At 42.6% G+C, this 23,958-nt stretch overlaps 1 protein-coding gene across 1 annotated transcript in view; it reads right to left on the bottom strand.

Annotated features, from left to right (window-relative positions):
* ATP4A (ATPase H+/K+ transporting subunit alpha) overlaps positions 1-23,578 on the bottom strand; it is a 119,485-nt gene extending 95,907 nt beyond the window's left edge. The window contains exons 1-6 of the mRNA XM_030212637.1: positions 23,384-23,578; positions 19,101-19,232; positions 18,563-18,622; positions 10,905-11,108; positions 6,132-6,245; positions 382-516 (exon numbers count right to left, since the gene is read on the bottom strand). Of these exons, the coding sequence (XP_030068497.1) occupies positions 382-516; positions 6,132-6,245; positions 10,905-11,108; positions 18,563-18,622; positions 19,101-19,232; positions 23,384-23,395 (657 nt within the window). The 5' untranslated portion in view covers positions 23,396-23,578. The remainder of the gene's footprint in view (positions 1-381; positions 517-6,131; positions 6,246-10,904; positions 11,109-18,562; positions 18,623-19,100; positions 19,233-23,383) is intronic.
* Between the last annotated feature and the right edge of the window lie 380 nt (positions 23,579-23,958).

Genomic DNA, 23,958 nt, shown 5'->3' on the forward strand with positions numbered 1-23,958 from the left:
CTTCCGCGATGGAGTGCAGTTGAAAACGTCCAAAATCGGCTTTCCATTATACCGATTTATTCGTTTTTGTGAGATAAACGTCTATCTCCCGATTTGGGTCGAAATCTAGGCGTTTTTCTCTTTCAATTATAAGGTGGATAGTAATCTATTTAACTTTGTAAGTCTATGTGCTCTGAAAAATGAGCTTCTATGTAACTTTGTAAGTGTAAGTGCTTTGAAAATACACCTCCACATGTCTATCCCATGCATTTTTGAATTCCATTACTGTTTTTGTCTCCACTACCTCCACCGGGAGGGCATTCCAGTTCCTGCTCTAATACTACTTTTGGCAGCTGGCTACCCATTTTGCTTATTTTGCTCATCTGTGTTAAAGTGTGATACCTTGCATCCTTGTGCTGTAATGATCCTGATATCAGCTGGAACTCTGTCTCCTCCTTTGATTTCCACCAGATCTCCCACCACTAGCTGATTTGCATTGATCTGAGTCTTCGCCCCATCTCGGATCACAGTTGCTTGCTGGAAGGAAGATATAAATGAACTTATTTACAGCAGTGTCCATAGCATCGGGTAACATAATTTTTGTGCAATCCAAGCACTGTAATTTGTCAGGTTGCATCATTTGACTAGGAGCTGTTATATGTTTGCTTGAAGTATTATTTAATCTCTTGTGCATCAGCTAAAATTAAAAAAAAAAAAATATATATATATATATATACAGCCAACCCTTGATTTAATAGACTCAATTTAATGGATTTCAGATTTAATTGACAAATTGTCGGAATCTATGTGTGTATTATAGCAACAGTGCTGATATTAGTTGTTCAATAGTCACGACCATGATTTCAGAATTCAGAAGCTGCAGAATTCCAAAACACAACATATTTATATGTATATGTTGTTAAATTTGTAGTTTTTAATATGAAAACTGATTGTATTGCACTTCAAAATATGTAAAATGTAATATATTTTGGACATTTTGATTTTTTTTTTTTTAATCATCCTTTTTATTCAGACAATTCAATAAATTCACACAATGTAAAATACAATACAACATAATATTTGGTCTGCCTGAATTTTTTAACATTTTTGAACACAGCTCTTCCCCCCCTCCTCCCCTCCTACCCTCTATCCCTATCCCCCCCCTCCCCAAATCACTTCAAGAGTTCATGATTTTGCTTCTTGCCACTGGAGTGAGAGTGTCCCAAAATGGAGACCAAATGTGACAAAACTGATCACCTCTCTTGGAGGCTAACCAGCTTATAATCGAACGAGAAAAACGCCCAAGTTCCGACCTAAATCGGGAGATGGGCGTTTTTCTCACAAAAACAAATAAAGCGGTATAATCGAAAGCCGAACCTTGGACGCTTTCAACTGCACTCCGTCGCGGATGCGGACAAAGTAGACGGGGGCGTGTCGGAGGCGTGGTGAAGGCGGAACTGGGGTGTGGTTATCACCCGAACAGAGATGGGCGCCTTTCGCCGATAATGGATGCGTTTGTAGCTAGAATTTAGGGCACTTTTCCTGGACCCTGTTTTTTCACGAATAAGGCCCCAAAAAGTGCCCTAAATGACCAGATGACCCCCAGAGGGAGTCGGGGATGACCTCCCCTGACTCCCCCAGTGGTCACTAACCCCCTCCCACCACAAAAAAATAATGTTTCACAACTTTTTACTTTCACCCTCAAATGTCATACCCTCCTCCCAAGCAGCAGTATGCAGGTCCCTGGAGCAGTTGTTAGGGGGTGCAGTGGACGTCAGGCAGGTGGACCCAGGCCCATCCCCCCCCTACCTGTTACAATTGTGCTGCTTAATGCTTAGTCGTCCAACCCCCCCAAACCCACTGTACCCACATGTAGGTGCCCCCCTTCACCTCTTAGGGCTATAGTAATGGTGTGGGCAGTGGGTTTTGAGGGGGATTTGGGGGGCTCAACACCCAAGGGAAGGGTGCTATGCACCTGGGAGCTCTTTTACCTTTTTTTTTGTTTTTGTAAAAGTGCCCCCTAGGGTGCCCGGTTGGTGTCCTGGCATGTGAGGGGGACCAGTGCACTATGAATCCTGGCCCCTCCCACGAACAAATGCCTTGGATTTATTCGTTTTTGAGCTGGGCGATTTCATTTTCCATTATCGCTGAAAAGCAAAAACGCCCAGCTCACACCTTGGCAAATTAAACATGGGCGTCTATTTTTTTTTGAAAATACGGTTCACTCCGCCCCTTCACGGACCCGTTCTCGGAGATTAACGCCCATGGAGATAGGCGTTTCTGTTCGATTATGCCCCTCTAAGTCTCTTATACCTTTCTTTTCTATGGCACAAGCTTGAATCATTGCGGACCTCCAGTGTGCTATACTCGGCTGATCTGTTACCAACCATAGTTGCAATATGACACGCTTTGCCATTAAGACTGTCCTTTTCAAGAATGCTGTGAATCCTGCCGGCGCAGGCTGCTGTATTTCAAAAAGATCAAACAGTTGTTTAGGAGTTGGTTTCCATGTATGGTTCCAAATTTGGGAGACATGTTTGCTCAGTTCAGTCCAAAAGGCTTTAACTGGCGCACATGTCCAATACATGTGCCCCAAGTGAGCCATAATATCATTACATTTTGGGCAATTGTCCAATTTTCGAAGCGTGGCTTTATATGCTCTGTGCGGGGAGACGTGTAACCGAAGCAGAAATTTATATTGTAGCTCCCACCAGGTAGCATTGTCTGTGACTGTAGTGATAGATTTAAGGCATTTATCAATCTGCTCAGGATATAGATTACTCTGCAATTCCTCATTCCAGGCTTGTGCCACCCGGTGACAGTCAATTTGTTGCAAAGAGTCCCTCAAACCACGATGAAAATAGCTCAGGGGCACTCGTGACTGTGCCTCAAGACCCAGTATTTCATTAAGTTTTTCCCAGGAAACATTAGTTAATGATTCTGCCGGTAAAGAATTTACATAGTGTCGTAATTGTGTATATGCTAACCAGTCATTCACACTCAAACCATACTCTTCCTTCAATTCCTCAAATTATTTTAATGTCCCTTGTTCAGTTACCACATGGAATAAGTACCTAATTCCCATTTTAGCCCACCTCTGGAAAGGGACCAAAGCACCACCCGCCGGAAAAGCCAAATTACCCTTTAGGGGCAGTAAAGCCGAAGTCTTGGTATCTACCCGCAGGATCCTGCCCATCCATCTCCATGCGGCTCTCAAGGACAAAAGGATCGGTCGGTAGGGGCCCAACCCCGGTAATTCTCTGGAGGGCGCATGGAGCCAATAAGAAAATTGCATTTTTCCCAGAATTGCCACCTCTGCCTCTGTACAAGAGAAAAAATTTGTAGAGCAGAACCAGTCGGACAGATGTCTCATACTGCTGGCCAGGGAAAACAATTTTAAGTCTAGGAGTCCCAAACCCCCCTTTATGCGTGGTAACAGCACTTTACAAAATGGCAGACGGGCCCTCTTTCCCTGCCATAAAAAATGTGTCAATTTTTTTCGCAGCCACTGTTCATCTCGGGGCCTCAAATGAAATGGCAACATTTGAAATATGTAAGTCCACTTGGGGAAAAGGACCATATTGTAAAGCGCTATACGTCCCAGTAAAGTAATCGGAAGTGCCTGCCACCTCTGCAAAGATTCCACCGCTCGTTCCTTTATCGGCCCCATATTAAGTTCATAAAGTTCCGCTAAATCTGCGGGAATATGTACCCCCAAATATTTAATACTAGAGTTTGCCCATTGAAAGGGGAATTTTCCCTCCCACTGCATTCTAACGTCCGATTGTATAGGGAGGGCCACGGACTTATGATAGTTTAAGGTAAACCCTGTCAAAAAACGGAACTCGTCTAGATTCGCCATTAAGTGCCGCACCGACGAGGCAGGATTAGTCAATGTCAGAAGGATGTCATCAGCAAAAGCCAACACTTTGACCTCCAGCGATGGCATGCCTATCCCCACAACATCCGGGTCCCTCATGATCGTTCTAAGCAGTGGCTCTAAGTATAATAAAAACAGTAATGGGGATAAGGGACAGCCCTGCCTAGTACCCCTCTGTAACTGAAATGGAGCAGACTGAAGCCGATTCGCGACTACTCTAGCAGAGGGGTTACTATATAGTGTTGAAACCGCCTCCATGAACCAGCCCCCTACACCAACATGATCCAGGACTTGAAACAGGTAGGCCCACTGCACCTTGTCAAATGGACATTTTGATTTAACAGACAATTTGATTTAACAGACACCTCCTCCCATCAATTAATCCGTTAAATTGAGGGTTGACTGTATATCCTTGATTGCATAACTGATGCATCATAAAGCACTGATCAGTGCCAGGGTGGCTTCAACAATGGTTGATGAGATCATAATGCACTGTTTCCTAAATATACTGTTGAAATTAGGTCAAATTTAACTTTATTATTTTTCCACCTGATATTTAAAGGATATTGGTCACTAAAACAGCACTTAAGCGGCTATCTGACAATATTCAGTGCCGGATAGCTGGCTGTCCAGCACTGAATATCACTGCTTAGCGGCTTAAAGTAGCCTGTTATATTGGGCAATGTAACTGGCTATCCGCCGATTTTTAAAGTGAGAGTGGTCAAGTTTGGCCGCCATATTTGGCCGCCACAATAGGTGGAATAACTTTGGCCAGTCTTTCTTTAAGCTGCAAGCGCTGAATATCAACCTGGTAGATTAAAATTGGACCAACCAATGTTAAACCATATATTGAATGCCAGTCACTGGAAACGGACCGGCATTGAATATCCAGGTTTAGCGCCGAACATGGGAGACAGCCCGACTATCTCCCGCGGTCTGAATATCGGGGCCTTTATATTTAAGGCAAAATCTTTAGAGAAGGGGACTTGATCTAGAAGAATTTATAAGCAAAATATTAGAAGATTTTGACTAATTCCCTGCTGAAGGCTTCTGTAGAGTTAAATCTCCTTGACTGATGTTCATACTAATATAAGTTACTTTCCATAGCATCCTATCAGACCAGTCCAGACAAATGGGTTGTGTCCCTCCACCAGCAGATGGAGACAGAGGAATAAAATAGTTCTTGTGACTCACCTCTTAAGGGCATTATGCAGCATAAATTGTTCAGTATTCCTCTATCTCCCAAGGGGCTGGATGACGGGCTAACAGCCCTGCTCCTGATGAGGTTTATAACTAGTTTCAGTTGAGCTTTAACAACACTTTTGGGGTTTTGTGCTCCTGAGCCAGTTTTATGCTGAGTCTCAGTTGAGTTTGGGAGTCCCTATTTGGCTTGTTTTCCTCAACCAGCTTCTTAGCTGTGTTTCAGTCAAGTTGGGAATGTCCTTTTGGGCTTGTTCTCCTGACCCTGTTTAATGCCTGGGATTCAGTTCTTTTGGAATGCCTTCTTTGGCATAAACTCCTGTTTAAAAAAAAAAAAAAGAAGCAGCTGTTCTGTGGATCTGAGGCATATCTCAGAGGTCTCTGAGATCCCTACCACTCCCCCCCCCCCCCCACACCGGACCATTGGACCACTAACATGTCCTGTGGAAGTCAGACTGCATTGGGTGAGCCTGTTACGTAGTAACATAGTAAATGATGGCAGATAAAGACCTGAACGGTTCATCCAGTCTGCCCAGCAACATAAACTCATTTTACATGGTATGTGATACTATATATGTATAACTGAGTTTGATTTGTCCTTGCCATTCTCAGGGCACAGACCACAGAAGTCTGCCCAGCACTGTTCTTGTACTAAAAGTTCTGAAGCTAACATTGATAGGACTAAAGGAAAGAAAGTTGTTAGGTAAGACATCATTTTTCCATGGGGCCTTTTTACTGCACGCTAAATGATAAGAAGCCCATAGTTATAAAATGTGCTTCTTAGCCTTTAGCGCATAATAACTTTAGTAAAAGGGCCCCTATGCGTTATCCAAACCAGGCTTTAAAAGCATTTTATTATTGTAACACATATCAGGCTTTTTGGTGTGGTGTACCATCAAGTTCAGTAAAAGAAAGCATATAAAAATAAAAAAGCAAATTTTAGCTATTTGGGCTGTTTCTTGGGCACTTTTAAACTCCCACAAATAGGGGCATCAATTTGTTATAAATCACCTAAACTACTGGGATAATATTATCTTAGAAATGTTCAAACAGTACCAATACTATTTTTTACCTGTGGAACAAGGTTCTTGAAGCTTGCAATAATGTTGGTGCTCTTAAATTCTTGGTAATAACCAAAGCAGCCAGTAACAACCACAACGGCTATAAGGGTGATGGCCAAATAGAGCTGAAGAGAGAGAACACATAGAAAGATGATCAGGCCTCAGTCTGCCTTGAGAAGGTGTGTGGTATTCTGTACTAGGTCAATGCTTGTTTATACAGTGCAACTTCCTTTACACTGCTGGGCAACAAGATGGCAAGGGTAGGTATCTCTACAGTTTGTATGGATTCAGTCTTTCCCAAATGGTAATTAGCACCTTGTGGTCAGTAGAGTTAGAGCAATGCAACCAATTCAGACCATCGTGGACCCCAAAAGACACTGTGCATTGTAACTGTTGTATATAATACACTAAAGCTATATTGTCCACTGAGAAGGATTTCATGTGGGTAAGCTTAACAACAAAAATAAGATGAGGCTTTTTATTGAACTGATTTAACACATTTATTGACCAGCTTTGGGAGTTAAATTCCCTTTGTCAGATCCAAACTCCCCCAAAGCTGCTCAAGAAATGTAAAGTATTCCAGTAAAAAAGCACCAGCTTATATTTTTTTTATTGGCCTTTATTTCTGCACACTCAAATGCCCTAGCATGGCAACCACATTACTTTATTCAAGATTTTATTAACATTTTGATACACAATTTAGCCATTTTATTGACAATAATGTCATGAGTACATAAGTATTGCCATACTGGGACAGACTGAAGGTCCATCAAATCCCACATCCAGTTTTCAACAGCGGCCAATCCAGGTCACAAGAACCTGGCAAGATCCAAAAAAAGTACAAGATCCCACATGCCAGCCATTCTTTTTGCTATTTACTAAATGGACATCTGCTGGTGCCACCATTTTGTAAATAGCAAAGAGAATGGCTGGCATGTGGTGAAGAGGTAGGCATATAGTGTGATCTCAGTGTATAATATTAGAAGCAAGAGTGTAAGTTCTCATTTTAATTTTATTGTCTTTAGGTCTGCATCCTAATGCAGCTAGGGTTTAATATCCCGTGAAACATGGTCCGTGTAGGCAGCAGATCTGAAAATTCAACATAAAAGCTAAGTAGTATAAGTGACTTTTTTAGAAGTTTAGATAAATGAATGAAGTTAGTGAAAACTATTCTGACTCATGTGAAACAAATCGCTGCTGAGGTCATGAATATATAAAGTATGAAGAGTTATTAGAGTGCTGAGCATTGTTGCATCTGTATATGTTATCAGAAAAAAGCATTGTTTACTTTTTATTATTATAGTATCATTAATGGAAAACAAAATGACTATCTTTACATTGGCTGGATTGTATATTAGAGAGTGCAACCTAAAACACTGAAAATAGAAAAGATCAAACAGTAATGTTGCTGTTGCCATCAATAATTCTTATGAGTACAGTTTGACTTGGTGGCAGTCTTCCTTCAAATAAAAGTCTCACTCACTATGTAATATATACAGCTATGATAATTAAACTAATTGAGGGCTATAAAGCTGCTAACTGGTTTGAGTAGTGACAGTGATGTTGGCTTTAATGTTACATTTAAGAAGTGGGAAAGCATAACTCGTGGAATTCTTTTCAAACCTTCTGGCTATGTATTTGTGTGTATATGCCCTTTGAGGGAGGAGCAGTTTAAATGGAGTGGCCCCCAGATATTATGTTGGTTTGTCCCTCCCTTTTGTCTCCTCCCCTAACTTTGTTTTTAGTATTGTAAACCGTGTAGTAGCCATGTTGGACCCAGTGCGGTATATCAAGCACCTGGAAATAAATAAATAAAATGAAATAAGTGTGATAGCATTTCTCACCATAAGATGTCACTGTCAATAGAATTCAAAGGATGTATCTAACATTTAAACCACAGCTATCCTGCAATATTGGAAGCAGTGACAAATTACACAATTTATTCACTAGGTATCACTTTACATAACAACTATTAAGAAAGGTATATGGCTCATTCACTAGGTTTGACAATAGAACTTACAACAAATAAAATGAAATATGCATTTTAATCACTGAAAGCCAGGCCAGCAGGGATATAGGGGGGACAGGGCATGTGAATCACGCTTCATGGAATAATTTCCAACCCTCTGCTTGTCTGTGTGTCCATGTGCATGTTTTTGTGTTTTTCTATGTATGTCTGTAAATGCATGCATTTTATTTACTTCTTTATCTCCATCAACTGAATCAAAGGCAGGTGACACTTCTGGCGATATTAGGCAATAACATACATTTTTATCAGTACCCCTTTTCATAGTCTCCACACTATGAGTGTTTCTAAAACCATATTGAAATCTATTCAAACAATCATTCTCTTCCATAAAATTTTGAAGTTGTTGCAAGACAACCTTCTTAATAATTTTCCTCAAAAAAGGGACCACAGAAATGGACCTGTAACTACTCATACTTCCAGGATTTAATTTCTCATTTTTTAACAAAGGTTTCACTGTAGCTTCTTTACAAGCTACTGGAAGCTCACCCTCACTAAGGGACTTATTAATAATACATGTTAACTGCAAAGCAATTTTATCAATCATCTGTTGAATAACCCCCGATGAACATGGATCAGATAAAGACTGAATAGGAGTAATGACAGAAAGCATTCTTGTCACTTTCTGAACCCCAACCTCCTCAAACTCAACCCACATAGATTCTGTAATCAATAGTGTATGATCCTCCAAATAATGATGACAATCACCCACCTGCTGCTCAAGCATGGCCATCTTATCCTTCAAGAAATCAGCATAGGCCATAGTATCAGGTCCACTGCTCTGATCTGCATCCTTATACCCTTCAATCAAATACTTCACTGCTTACGGAAGTAATCATTTCTCATGCGCTCACATAAATCAAGATATTCCAGTAAACATAATTGATAACTGTCATAATCCTCAAGATCACAGATTTTTCTCCATTTCCTCTCAGCCTGCCTTAGTTCTCTCCTAACTTGCACAACTGGTTCAGTTTTCCAAGGACATGGTCTGTAAACACTGTTTCTTGTCAAAAACTTAATAGGGCCTATAACATTCAATGCTTCACTCAAGGTCCTATTCCACTTTTCAACAGCTTCACTAACAGAAAAATCATTATCAATACACAATAAAGGTAGCCACTGATCAGCCAAATCATCAATAGCAAATGTGATCTATCAGACAAGGTCAAAGGACATGTCTTAATACCTACATCCTTTTTTACGAAACAAAATGCAAAAGATATTACATAATGATCTGACCAAGGAGCGATCTTAACTACTGGTGACTGTCACAGAACCTCAACTAACCCTACTGACAAAAATAAAAGATCCAATACATGACCTGTCTTATGAGTAGCCTCATTAACAACTTGCTGCAACGGTGTAGCAGATAATGCACGAAAAAGAACATGATCTCTTTTTTTACAAAAATATCCTCCAGTGCGTAAATTTTGGAACACCCACAAAATGCCCATTTCCCTGCCCCCTAACCACACCCCTTTTTGGCTCCATGCATTAGAATTTAGGTGCTGTGCGTTACAGAATACGCGTAGCAAGTTGTGCATGTAAATTCTAATTATTTCCAATTAGTGCTCATTATTGCTTATTAAGTGCTGTTAAAAACGCTGATTGGCTTGTTAGGCCAAATAAGTTACGCACATTGTTATAGAATATGCTTGGATTTCGATGCAGAACTCTAGGTGCAATAAATATAATCTGGTGGTCTGCGTTAAGCACTAATATTCTTCGGAGATAACCATCTCTCTGGCGCAGAATATTAGCACTTAGCCAGTTAAGTGCTATTTAACCAGCGCTGAATATCAGCCGGAATGTGCCTTTTCCCTGGTTTTCCTCCCACACCAAATATGGTCCCATTCTTTTACATAGTAACATAGTAGGTGACAGCCCAACAAGATAAACTCATATGTGCTATTTTATATGTATACCTGACCTTGATTTGTATCTATCATTTTCAGGGCCCAGACCGTAGAAGTCTGCCCAGCACTAGCCCCACCTCCCAACCACTAGCCCTGCCTCCCACCACCGGTGCTGCCACCCAATCCCCCCTAAGCTTCTGAGGATCCATTCCTTCTGAACAGGATTCCTTTATGTTTATCCCATGCATTTTTTAATTCCATTACCGTTTTCATCTCCACCACCTCCCACGGGAGGGCATTCCAAGTATCCACCACTCTCTCCGTGAAAAAATACTTCCTGACATTTTTCTTGAGTCTACCCCCCTTCAATCTCATTTACTTTTGGAGTTAATTTTCTCTCATACAGACAAATGCACAGATACTTTTAACCCCTTATTTATAATTTCTTTCCAGCATTCTGTTGAGTTGGAAAGAATAAAATAGTCATATGGGTTATGGGAAACTCAATTATTAGTAGTGAGAGCAAGAGGAAGAAGAGGATGATGTTCTAGGAGGAAGCAATTAATGGGAAAGGTAACAATCTAGTAATCTAAACATACCTTTAATTTAAGAAAAGATTGGTTCAGGATAGCAGTGTCCTAATGGTTCTCAGACATCATGGACAGGCTGAACCAGTCTCGATCATCCCCAGATTTCTTATTTGTCAAGGGAAAGAAGGAACTACAAGTCCATATGCACCATGCAGCAAAACCAGCACAGACTTGGCCTCACTCATATACCATGAAGTCATCAGATAACTCAAACTAAAATATTTTGGACTAACAGTTCTCAAAGATTATAACACTTTCCTCATCACCCACTATTGTTCCCTCAGGACGCCTCTTTCCTCAAAAACTTACATTGTCATCACTAGTGAGATCTCCCTGGGAACACTGGATGGCAAAAGCGATGAGGCAGATGACTGCGGCAACCCACATCAAACACTGCAGACCGCCAGCAAGCTGTCGAGCAAACTTCACATACTCCGGTGTTCCCTTAGGTGGCTTCAGCTCATTAGGACCATCTCGCATGAGGATGTCTGCCGCAATACTGCTTTTCAAGCCCTTGAAACAAGATGGGAGAGAGAGACAGAACATATAACATAGACTGTATTGTCAGAAAGATCAAATGGACCACGTGGAGGGGCAGAATCGAACGGGGCGCCCATGTATTCCTGAGGATGTCCTCGCAGGACGTCCCCGTGAAGGGGCGGGGAAACCCGTATTATCAAAACAAGATGGGCGTCCATCTTTCGTTTCGATAATATGGTCGGGGATGCCCAAATCTCAATATTTAGGTCAACCTTAGAGATGGTCGTCCCTGGTTTTCGACGATAATGGTAACCAAGGACGCCCATCTCAGAAACAACCAAATCCAAGCCATTTGGTCATGGGAGGAGCCACATTCGTAGTGCACTGGTCCCCCTCACATGCCAGGACACCAACCAGGCACCCTAGGGGGCACTGCAGTGAACTTCAGAAAAAGCTCCCAGGTGCATAGCTCTCTTACCTTGTGTGCTGAGCCCCCCAACCCCCCCTCAAACCTCACTCCCCAGAACTGTACACCACTACCATAGCCCTTAGGGATGAAGGGGGGCACCTAGATGTGGGTACAGTGGGTTTGTGATGGGTTTTGGAGGGCTCACATTTACCACCAAAAGTGTAACAGGTAGGGGGGGATGGGCCTGGGTCCGCCTGCCTGAAGTGCACTGCAGTACCCACTAAAACTGCTCCAGGGACCTGCATACTGCTGTCATGGAGCTGGGTATGATATTTGAGGCTGGCATAGAGGCTGGAAAAAATATTTAAAAATTTTTTTTTAGGGTGGGAGGGGGTTAGTGACCACTGGGAGAGTAAGGGGAGGTCATCCCCAATTCCCTCCGGTGGTCATCTGGTCATTTAGGGCACATTTTTGTGGCTTGGTCATAAAAAAAAAGGACCATGTAAAGTCGCCCAAGTGTTCATCAGGGACGCCCTTCTTTTTTCCATTATCAGCCGAGGACCTCAGTCCCGCCTTCACTATGCTTCCAACACGCCCCCGTGAATTTTGGTCATCCCCGCAACGGAAAGCAGTTGAGGACGCCCAAAATTGGCTTTCGATTATGCCAATTTGGGCGACCCTGTGAGAAGGACGTCCATCTTGTAATTTGTGTCGAAAGATGGGCGCCCTTCTCTTTCGAAAATAAGCCTGTCAGTCTCCCATTTGTACTGGTCTGCTAGATTTGATTGAGTTACTTCGCTCCTTATGTAACACCATTGACTCCCTGTTAAATTCTGAATTCAATTCAAACTGCTTGTCCTTGCTCACAAGGCTATTTATTTATTTTAAAAATTTATAGCCCGCCTAACAGCTAGGTGTATTCCAAAATACACAAGTATTTAAAAAAACATAACACATACAAATCACAAAACATAACAGGCCTGATATTCAGACTGTGAGAAGGAGCCCAGCTAACTCCCGCAGTCAGCAGCCAGCCTGGATATTCAGTGTCAGGCTGTTTCTGGTGACCGCCATAAAATAACCAGGTGTTTTTTGGCCGGTTTAAATTTAACCAGCCAAGCCAATATTTAGTGCTGGCCAATTAAGTTTAAACCAGCCAAAGATTTTCCTGCTATTTTGGCGGACTAATTTGGCTTCCATACGTAGCCGGTGATGCGCTAAATATTAGCAGATAGCTGATTGGCTCATTAATCAATTAATCTGCACACTCAAATTGTCATTGTGCACTGATTTGTGCACTCAAATATAGTTGCCAAATATATAATCCGGGGGTAAGTGATTTAAGTGCACTTGTAGAATGGTACCTAGCACTTACCTATGTAACTCTATTACTGGCACCAATCACTTGCATAAGTGCTACTATTCTATAAACTAGGTGCGCTATTGCCTCCAATATTTAAGTGGCTGCTTATAGAATTGCCTGTTTATTCTGTCTATCCAATGCATGCTTGGTTTCTTTCAATTTAACTCCTATTACCTCCTGTTCCAGATCTTTATCACTCTCTCAGTGAAAAAGTGTTTTCTGATATTTCTTTTCAACCTTCCCTCTGGCTTCATATGATGACCCCTTGTCTCTGACTTTTTCATTCAGTGAAGAATGTTTCTTCTTGGAACTTTATTGAAACCTGCTAGTTGTTTTTGTCATATTTTCATCTTTGTTCTAGAACAGTGATTCTCAACTAGTGTGTCGGGACTCACTTGTGTGATACCACAGCAAAAGGTGTGTCACCAAAAATTTGACACAGCAAGACATTACTTTCATTATCAAACGTGTGTCTGCAAACTGGGGAAAGCAGACAGCCAGGGAGTCAGGTACTGAAATCTACATAACTGGTCACAATTTGTGCTTCACCAATATTCCCAATGGTCAGGGCTGCCGAGAGACAGGGCCGGGCCCAGGGCAAGGCTGCCCCCGGGGCCCCGCTGCCACCCCCCCCCCCCCCCGAGGTCATCGTCACCGCCGCCCCCCCCCCTCATCCACCATGGGCCGGGCCTCCCTGAATTCAAATCATAGTGCCTCACCTCAACCTCGCTCCGTGTGAAAGAAGCGCAGAAGCGGCAGTCTCAGTAGCCCTGCCAGTGGCGTTCCTAGGGGGGGGGCGGTCCGCCCCGGGTGCACGCCGCTGGGGGGGTGCCGTGCGCGCCTGTCCTCCGTTGTTCCATGCTTCTTCTCTGCCCCGGAGAGGAAGCTCTCGCCCCCGGGAATCTAGAAGATGTCATCCGCCTGTCCCTCAGTTGCCGCAATTCGCTGCACTGGTGGACACTTTGGACCAATTTGACCCTGGGACGTCCATTCCAAATTCCGCAGCCCACGAAGGTGCTGACGACGGATGCATCTCGCCTGGGGTGGGGAGCTCATGTCGATGGGCTTCACACCCAGGGACTGTGGTCCCTCCAGGAACAGGATCTTCAGATCAACCTCCTGGAGCTTCGAGCGATCTGGAACGCACTGAAGGCCTTCAGAGATCGGCTGTCCTACCAAATTATCCAAATTCGGACAGACAATCAGGTTGCAATGTATTACATCAACAAGCAGGGGGGCACCGGATCTCGCCCCCTGTGTCAGGAAGCCGTCGGGATGTGGCGTTGGGCCTGCCAATTCGGCATGCTTCTCCAAACCACATACCTGGCAGGAGTAAACAACAGTCTGGCCAACAGACTAAGCAGAGTCATGCAACCGCACGAGTGGTCACTCCATTCCAGAGTGGTACGCAAGATCTTCCGAGAGTGGGGCACTCCCTCGGTGGACCTTTTCGCCTCTCAGACCAACCACAAGCTGCCTCTGTTCTGTTCCAGACTACAGGCACACGGCAGACTGGCGTCGGATGCCTTTCTCCTCAATTGGGGGACCGGCCTCCTGTATGCTTATCCTCCCATACCTTTTGTGGGGAAGACCTTACTGAAGCTCAAGCAAGACCACGGCACCATGATTCTGATAGTGCCTTTTTGGCCCCGTCAGATCTGGTTCCTTCTACTTCTGGAGTTGTCCTCCGAAGAACCGTGGAGATTGGAGTGTTTTCCGACTCTCATTTCGCAGAACGATGGAGCACTTCTGCACCCCAACCTTCAGTCTCTGGCTCTCACGGCCTGGATGTTGAGGGCATAGATTTTGCTTCGTTGGGCTTGTCTGAGGGTGTCTCCCGGGTCTTGCTTGCCTCTAGAAAGGATTCCACTAAAAAGAGTTACTTTTTTAAGTGGAGGAGGTTTGTTGTCTGGTGTGAGAGCAAGGCCCTAGAACCTCGTTCTTGCCTTGCACAGAACCTGCTTGAATACCTTCTGCACTTATCAGAGTCTGGTCTCAAGACCAACTCAGTAAGGAATCACCTTAGTGCGATTAGTGCTTACCATCATCGTGTAGAGGGTAAAGCCATCTCTGGAGAGCCTTTAGTAGTTCGATTCATGAGAGGCTTGCTTTTGTCAAGGCCCCCTGTCAAGCCTCCTGCAGTGTCATGGGATCTCAACGTCGTTCTCACCCAGCTGATGAAACCTCCTTTTGAGCCACTGAATTCATGCCATCTGAAGTACTTGACCTGGAAGGTCATTTTCTTGGTGGCAGTTACTTCAGCTCGTAGAGTCAGTGAGCTGCAGGCCCTGGTAGCTCATGCTCCGTATACCAAATTTCATCATAACAGAGTAGTCCTCCGCACTCACCCTGTTTCTGCCGAAGGTGGTGTCGGAGTTCCCTCTTAACCAGTCAATTGTCTTGCCAACATTCTTTCCCAGACCACATACCTGCCCTGCTGAACGTCAGTTGCACACATTGGACTGCAAGCGAGCGTTGGCCTTCTATCTGGAGCGGACACAGCCCCACAGACAGTCCGCCCAATTGTTTGTTTCTTTCGACCCCAATAGGAAAGGGGTCGCTGTCGGGAAACGCACCATCTCCAATTGGCTAGCAGATTGCATTTCCTTCACTTACGCCCAGGCTGGGCTGGCTCTTGAGGGTCATGTCACGGCTCATAGTGTTAGAGCTATGGCAGCGTCGGTGGCCCACTTGAAGTCAGCCACTATTGAAGAGATTTGCAAGGCTGCGACGTGGTCATCTGTCCACACATTCACATCACATTACTGCCTTCAACAGGATACCTGACGCGACAGTCGGTTCGGGCAGTCAGTGCTGCAGAATCTGTTTGGGGTTTGAATCCAACTCCACCCTCCAGTACCCGATTTTATTCTGGTCAGGCTGCACTCTCAGTTAGTTGTTCTTCGTAGGTCAATTTCTGTTATGCCCTCGCCGTTGCGAGGTTCAATTGACCTGGGTTCTTGTTTTGAGTGAGCCTGAGAGCTAGATATACCCCAGTCATGAGAACAAGCAGCCTGCTTGTCCTCAGAGAAAGCAAATGATACATACCTGTAGCAGGTGTTCTCCGAGGACAGCAGGCTGATTGTTCTCACCTACCCTCCCTCCTCCCCTTTGCAGTTGCGTTTTTTCCTCATTCCTTTGCTTGTCATTCAACTGAGCGGGCACGGTCGGGCACGGTCGCGCACGGGCGGGAAGGCGGGCGCGCATGCGCGGTGGGCGTGCCCTGTGTGCGGGACCGCCAGCGAAGTTTTTGTTCCGGTTGGAGGGGGCTGCCGTGGACGTCAACCCAGTCGTGAGAACAATCAGCCTGCTGTCCTCGGAGAACACCTGCTACAGGTATGTATCATTCGCTTTCTGAAAATATAAACAGAAGCACAAGGTGCCCACCTCTGCTCTGTTCCCAGACTGCCCCAGCACTAATCAGATAAGGCCGCAATGTCACACATCATATTCAGCAGCAACATGCGGAGTGGAGGAGTGGCCTAGTGGTTGGAGTGGTGGACTTTGGTCCTGGGGAACTGGGTTCAATTCCCACTGCAGGCACAGACCCCTTGTGACTCTGGGCAAGTCAAATGCTAAATAGTAGTAGTAGTAGTAGTAGTAGTACTTAACCCTCCATTGCCCCAAGTACAAATAAGTACCTAAGCCTCATTGAGCCTGCCATGAGTGGGAAAGCACAGGGTACAAAAAAAAATATCCAATTAAGTGCTATTGAATATCATGTGGGAAACTGGTCAGCAGGACTTAACTGGGAAGGAGCAGCTCCTGCCTCATTAACTCCTGCTGGATATTAATGCCAAACATTTTCTTTTTGGCATGTTTGCACCACAACTGTAGACTTTCTAGCAAAAGCTCAGACTGGTCCTAATTATTATAATTATTAGTATTAGCATTTGTATAGCGCTACCAGACGCACGCAGAGATGAGAATGGTACTGAAGGTTTGAAGAATGCCACTGCCAGAGAAGTTACAGGGGGAACTAGAATATTAGAAACAATCAAACTTTTTTAATTATTAAATTTGTTCTTGAGTAATGAGTATTAAAATCCCTTGTCTCCAGTGAAGTATTCATTGCAGAGGTCAGCAAGAAGGCTCACTTTGGGGCTCCTTTACTAGGCTGCAGTAAAAAGGGCCCTGCGCTAGTGGAAGGGGCCATTTTTGCTACAAGCTGAGGCCCATTTTACCACAGCGGCACTGCCCAATTACCACCGGGTAACCCCCTGAAGAGATATTTTTTGAATATTTCTGCTAGCGCAGGAAATGCCAAACACAAGTCGCTTCACTGGCTCCCGATCCGCTACCGTATACAGTTCAAGCTCCTCCTAATGACCTTCAAATGCACTCAATCTGCAGCCCCCCACTACCTCTCTTCCCTCCTCTCCCCCTATGTCCCCACCCGTAACCTCCGCTCTCAGGACAAATCACTCCTATCTGTACCCTTCTCCACCACCGCTAACTCCAGACTCCGCCCCTTCTGCCTCGCATCACCTTATGCCTGGAACAAACTCCCCGAGCTTATACGCCATGCGCCCTCCCTGCCCATCTTCAAGTCCTTACTCAAAGCCCATCTCTTCTCCATTGCTTTTGGTGCCTAACCACCTTCCCCATTCATGATACCTACACTGACTACATAGCTTGCTACCTTTAGATTGTAAGCTCTCTTGAGCAGGGACTGTCCTTCCCCATGTTTTAACTTGTACAGCGCTGCATAACCCTTGTAGCACTATAGAAATGCTAAGTAGTAGTAGTAGTATGTTGGGCCAGCGGTAGCTCCAAATTGGCTTAGTAAAAGGGCCCCTTAAGGTCTAAAGCAGGCTTAAGCTGGTAAGTGTGATGCCAAAGCTTTCCAACAGGAGGCACTCCTCCATAATATTCATTGTGGAAATCAAAAAAGCCTGACTGCATGCAGCCCTCTAGGACCTACCTTGAGAAAGCCTGCCCTTGATGAACTTAGTTTGCAACCCTCATCACTAGCAAGGCTAGTCTATGGGCAAAAATACTTTTATTATTCCTTGTAAGGCATCCCATTTTTACTTATCAGATCTTCTTGAAATACTACACCATAATCTCAGAACCCTAAGCCCTGCTGTCAACACCATCCTCACAGCCATATGATATCTGCAGGATATGTTTGTCTCTTGACCATTGACTGGAGCAATAGATAAGAACTTTTCTTTCACTGTTATCCCTATGCCATAAAGTCTTTTCTGATCTCTTCAGAGTCATATCTGGCTGTATCAATGGTACCTAAATAGATGAGCAGCATGACATAATAGAGGACCTGAAGAGTTTTGGCTTTTGCAACCTTATAGTTCTATTTGATCTATTCTTTCAAGTCATCTGAACACCTTTGTGGTACTTTGTTTGATGTCTGTCAGTCTTGGTCCTCATACATTCCTATTTTGATTGTATTTCTTTCCTGTTTCTGAGCTTTGAGTTGTAACTTTGCTTGTCTCTACTGAAAGGTGATATCAAGTGCTATTAAACAGTAAACAAACATTGTCAACCTCTCCAATGAAGACTTTTTAATATTGGAGGCAAACTAGGAAGAGTTCTTCAGACCTTCACATCTTACAACTTCACTTTCCCTTAGCCAGAACTTTCTCTATCTTCTCGTCTTCTCCTGTATTCCACACTGTTTCTCTTCTGGGTCCCAGTAATCTTTCTCTTTTTAATTTGTCCAACCCTCCATCCAGCCCCTTTCATAAGACTCACTTTTGTTACACTAGTCTGATATTTCTGTTCCAGTTCCTCAACAGTCAGCTCGTGGTCATCCTGGAAGAGAATAAACAAAAGAGGTAAGTCTTCATTTCTAAGCTATGTGCTAACTATAGCTGGGCCCAATGGAGGAGGTAGGGCTGTTTGGGAGAAAGCACAAAACTTAATCACAGTGCCTTAAGATTCATACTGCCTGCTCCTCTGTTTATAAAATCTCAAAATATTTCATATGATTTCTTTCATTTTGATGACAGCAATCCTTCCTTGTGATCCCCATTATTTCCTCAAAACGTGAAATAGTCATCGCTATTACCTATCTCCAGCCATTGCAGTTTTCACTTCTCACCACTAGATGGAGGTCAACATAATTTATACATCCCCCTTTATAATTATGGCACCTTGCTTGCCTTAAACCTTGGCTGTTCACCGCTTTGAATAGCTCTAGACCTAGAAAAGTAGAATATAAAAATAAATAAAATTGACTTCCTTTTCCTTGCTCTCTTTTTTGTCCCCCCTCCTTTCCTCCAGTACTCACAATGTCCATCTCTTTCTTCATGCTTTCCAACTTCTCTTTCTTCTTCGCTCCTTTCTGCTTCTTCTTGATTTTGACATCCACATCTCCATTGTTCTGCTTCTCCATCTCCACAGAGTACAACTCATACTTATCCTGTAAAGACAACCACATCTGGATCAGTTTTCCTTAGGAACAAACATTCACTCAACATTGGCTATACCACAAGCACCATTAACATATACAACACTATACGAGATAATTCTCATCATTACAAAGTCCTTTGCATCCAAGAAAAAGCAAATGTGCTTGTAATCTGCTTTGTAGTTACTATATTTTATCATTTGTAGATGTATTTTGTTCTGAGGTTACTGTATTTCATTGCTAATAGAACAATATATAACACTTTGAAGTCTTTTGGATGAAAAATATAGATGCAAGGAAACCACAGGGCAAGCAATCCGTAAACTCCAAGATGGCGGTGAACAAAAGCAAATCGGAATCAGGGATATAAGCTTGAAAAAACTTTTATTTCTGTAATTAAAAGCCAAAAAATGCCAACACTGACTGTGTATCGCCCACACAAAGGCTGCATCAAGGGCTAAGACAAATAAAACAAAATCAATGTTAGTAAAAACAATCATAAATAATAATAAAAACAATAATTAAATAACAGAAAATAAAATACAAAAGTACAAGCCAAGACATGTATATATGTCTAAAATAACATAATGATATTGACACACAGTAAAAATAAGATACCTAGCCAAGTGGTGTTCAAATGGCACTTCACCACCTTGAAAATACTGACAAGAATAATAATAGTGAAATTAAATGTGTGCTCCAACTTGATAAAAGTAATAATAGTGAATTCCAGCAGCATTCCACAGCCAAAAATGTCATCATCATACCAGTTCAATCCAGAAGATGGCAGTCTCTCACAAACAAATCTATCAATGCTCACACTAACAGCAGTCTTCTATACTACAGCTTGGCTGCTTTAAAAACACTAGCAGAGGTCAAACATCAGGGAAACACAAAAACATTAAATAATTTAGATCATAAAAGGTCAAACAAGGTGCAATCATAAAAGTAAGCAAAATAAAACAAGTGAACCATCTAAAAAATGGCATTTTTTAGCGCGGTTCAGTTGTTTTATTTACTTTTATGATTACCCCTTGTATGACATTTTATGATCTAAATTATTTAATGTTTTTGTGTTTTCCTGATCTTTGACCTCTGCCAGTGTTTTTAAAGCAGCCAAGCCACTGCGTAACAGATTGCTGTTACTGTGAGCACTGCTAGATTTCTTTGTGAGAGGCTGCCATCTTCTGAATTGAGCTGGTAAGATAGCATTTTTGGCTATGCAGTGGAATTTACTGTTGGCGTCAATCCTGAACTACCACTGGTCTACCACAGGAGCCTGGCGGTAGTTCCCACCCTTATCATGCACCATTTCCAGCATTACAAAAATATGTACTAGTAGCGCCAGAACTTAACTGGCTGTAATTAGGCAGCACCATGCGCTGCCCAGTTACCACCAGGTTAGCGTGGGAGCCTTTACCGCCATCTCAATGGGTGATGGTAAGGGCTCCCCACTGAAACGACCATGCGGTAAGTGGTTCACTTACTACATGGCCATTTCTTTTTCCCAAAAATGGACAGCCTTTTACCCGCTGTGGTAAAAGGGGACCTCAACGCGCGTCAAAAACATGCTGCAGCTTAGTAAAAGGACCCCTATTATTACTTTTATCTAGTCAGAGCACATGTATGATTTTACTATTATTATTCTTTTCAGTATTATCAAGGTGGTGAAGTGCCATTTGAATGCCATTTGGGTAGGTACCCTATTTTTACTGTGTGTCAATTATCAATGTCATTATATTATTTTGGATGTATATTGATGTCTTGGCTTATAGATTTGTATTTTATTTTCTGTTATTTATTATTGTATTTATTACTATTTAATGGTTGTTTTTACTAATAAGGATTTTGTTTTATTTGTTTATAGGACTCTGTAGCCCCAGACGCAGCCTTTGCCTGGGCAAAACATGGCCAGTGTCAGGCTTGTTTGGCTTTTTTATTCCAGAAATAAAAGATTTTGGATCTTATATCCCTGAGTTTGATCTGCTTTTGTTCACCGCCATGAAAAATGTAGATAAATGTAAATAATAATGAGAAGGTGGTTAATTCTCTCCCTCTGTCTCAGTTCTAGTCCTCTGCTTTACTGCTGATTCTCAGTATGACCTTGGACAGGTCACATTAGCTACTCATGTCAGTCTACAAAGCTTTTCCTATGGGTAAACAAGCTTTTCTCTACCCTCTAATGCTGAATTGACAAAATATATTTGAACAGAAAGTACAATGTAAATCAAGTATATTTGTGTATTATAAATAGTAAAACTCAGATATTCTGATTTTGTTTCACCAAAGATTATATTAAAATTTGTACTTATTATGAACTATGATTAGTTTCAAAGTTTTCTATTATGGTATCATTTGTATTGTACTGATATTTTTCATGTTTCTTTTATCAGATTGTTCTACATCGCTGTTCTGACATTGTATCATGTCAGTCCTGTTACTATAATTCAATTTGTCATTTCCAAGTTTACTTTATTAATTGTATTTATCTTTGTATTTGGTCATTTTACTATTGTTATGCTATTAACAAAATTGTAAGGTTTATGTTACACTGTACCTTGGGTGAATCTCTTCATAAAGGCAGTTAATTAATCCCAATAAATACATAACCATGCCTAAATCCAAATAGTAAGATTTTCTGAAAAAGTGCTGCATTGTAATACTCCCTTTAGGTGGCTCTTCGCCAGTCTGTGCCAGTGACAAGTCAGCACCTAAAGCAGAGATGCTGCCTCAGATCAGTACCACTGGGCTGTGCTTGAAGAGATTGGTTTCTTGAGTGAGGGGAAGGGACTGAGGACTCAAGCGTTCCCTTCTGAGTTCATTAAACCTACAGAACTGAAATACCAGCATGACATCAGAAACAAACATGGGACTTTGGAAATGTCTGCAATGCACAGGCAATCTTTATGTTCTGCTCTCCAAACTGCATAGCAGCGGAACAAGCGGGCAACGTACCAGCTGTCAGGATTAGACACTATGGCCCTTTTTCCTAAGCCACACTATAGGCGCTCTATTGTTTTTAGCGCAGGCTAATGCTATAGACACCCATATATGGGTGCCTCTAGCGTTAGCACACGCTAAATTTTAGTGCACACTAAAAACGCTAGCGTGCCTTAGCAAACAGGGCCCTAAGTCTGAACATTTCATTTCCCGGCACAATTTGAAACTAGATAACTCTTTGCCCATAAGTACATAAGTAATGCCACACTGGGAAAATACCAAGGGTCCATCGAGCCCAGCATCCTGTCCACGACAGCGGCCAATCCAGGCCAAGGGCACCTGGCAAGCTTCCCAAACGTACAAACATTCTATACAAGTTATTCCTGGAATTGTGGATTTTTCCCAAGTCCATTTAGTAGTGGTTTATGGACTTGTCCTTTAGGAAACCGTCTAACCCCTTTTTAAACTCTGCTAAGCTAACCGCCTTCACCACGTTCTCCAGCAACGAATTCCAGAGTTTAATTATGCGTTGGGTGAAGAAAAATTTTCTCCGATTTGTTTTAAATTTACTACATTGTAGTTTCATCCCGAGGACTAGAATTCCTGAAGCTTCAACAGTTTTGCAGGCTCTGGCACTTTTTACCCTGTTCCATAAATATGGGTGACGCTATTTTTTTTTTAACAAATGCCTAGATTATGCAATACTAAAATAAAATATTATGATATTATCTAAATTCTTATTATCCCGGCCTATAGTTAACAAGAACAATTAGGCTGTAATCGGGACCGCTTTCCTGAAATGCAGTACAAAAAAAAATCATGATATGATATAATCTAAATTCTAATTATCAAGGGCTATAGTTAAGAAGAACATTTAGGCTGTAATCGGAACTGCTCTCTTGAAATCCTATTCCACTGCCCAGCAAACCTCACCACAATTATTCCAAGAGCATCCAAAGCTCAGGAAGTCCCAAGGCAGCTGTCTGTTCATTATTAAACAAGGTGTTTTCATCTTATGATGAGTTTCTTTCTAAGTTTTCCTGTATGTCAGATAAGACCCTGAGGTTTTTATAATCAAACACATGCATTATACTATGTTGAATACTTTATACCCTAAGATTTATGTAGTTTATTTATAAATACCCTATATAACAAATAATATTTAGTATATGAATGAATAAATACATGCATAACTATAATATTTAATATTCAACATAACTTACCGCTTTCCCCATTTTGTCCTCTTCTTCTCAGACTTTGCGAAAATTTTGAGTCCAAGGATTTAAGAAATGAGGATCAAGCCGTCAACAACTTGGTTGGTGGGTCACCAAAATGTAACTGATTCACAGGAAACAGGCAGGACTTGGGAAGCACCTTATAAAGTCCCAGCTTGCCCACCTCATGAGGGAGTCTGGCATGGCATGGGGTGTCGCAGGCCCCTTCTCCTTTACGTACACTGGTGGAGTCAGATTTCTGAGCTGTGATAACACAAAGAACAAACAGATTAAAGTTTCTTTTCACCACTCACCTTGGCTGTCCTTTGTTCTCCACAAGACAAGGTTAGTGAGGAGTTGGAAAGTCATCAGCAGTTCTTTCCAGGTGTGTTGGGTCAATGGTAAGGGGATTTGCCTGGACCCTCAGCCATGATCTGAACCACAGGACATATTAGTGCACTTGTGTTTTTCAGAAGTGAGCCAGGAGGAACATGTGAAGAAGGTCATACATGTTTTAATGGTACAGTCCTGAGACTCCCTAAAATTAGACCACTTAATCAGGATGTAGAGGGCTTTCCAACTTA

Source organism: Microcaecilia unicolor, chromosome 8 (assembly GCF_901765095.1).
Source record: "Microcaecilia unicolor chromosome 8, aMicUni1.1, whole genome shotgun sequence".
NCBI classification, from domain to species: Eukaryota; Metazoa; Chordata; class Amphibia; order Gymnophiona; family Siphonopidae; genus Microcaecilia; species Microcaecilia unicolor.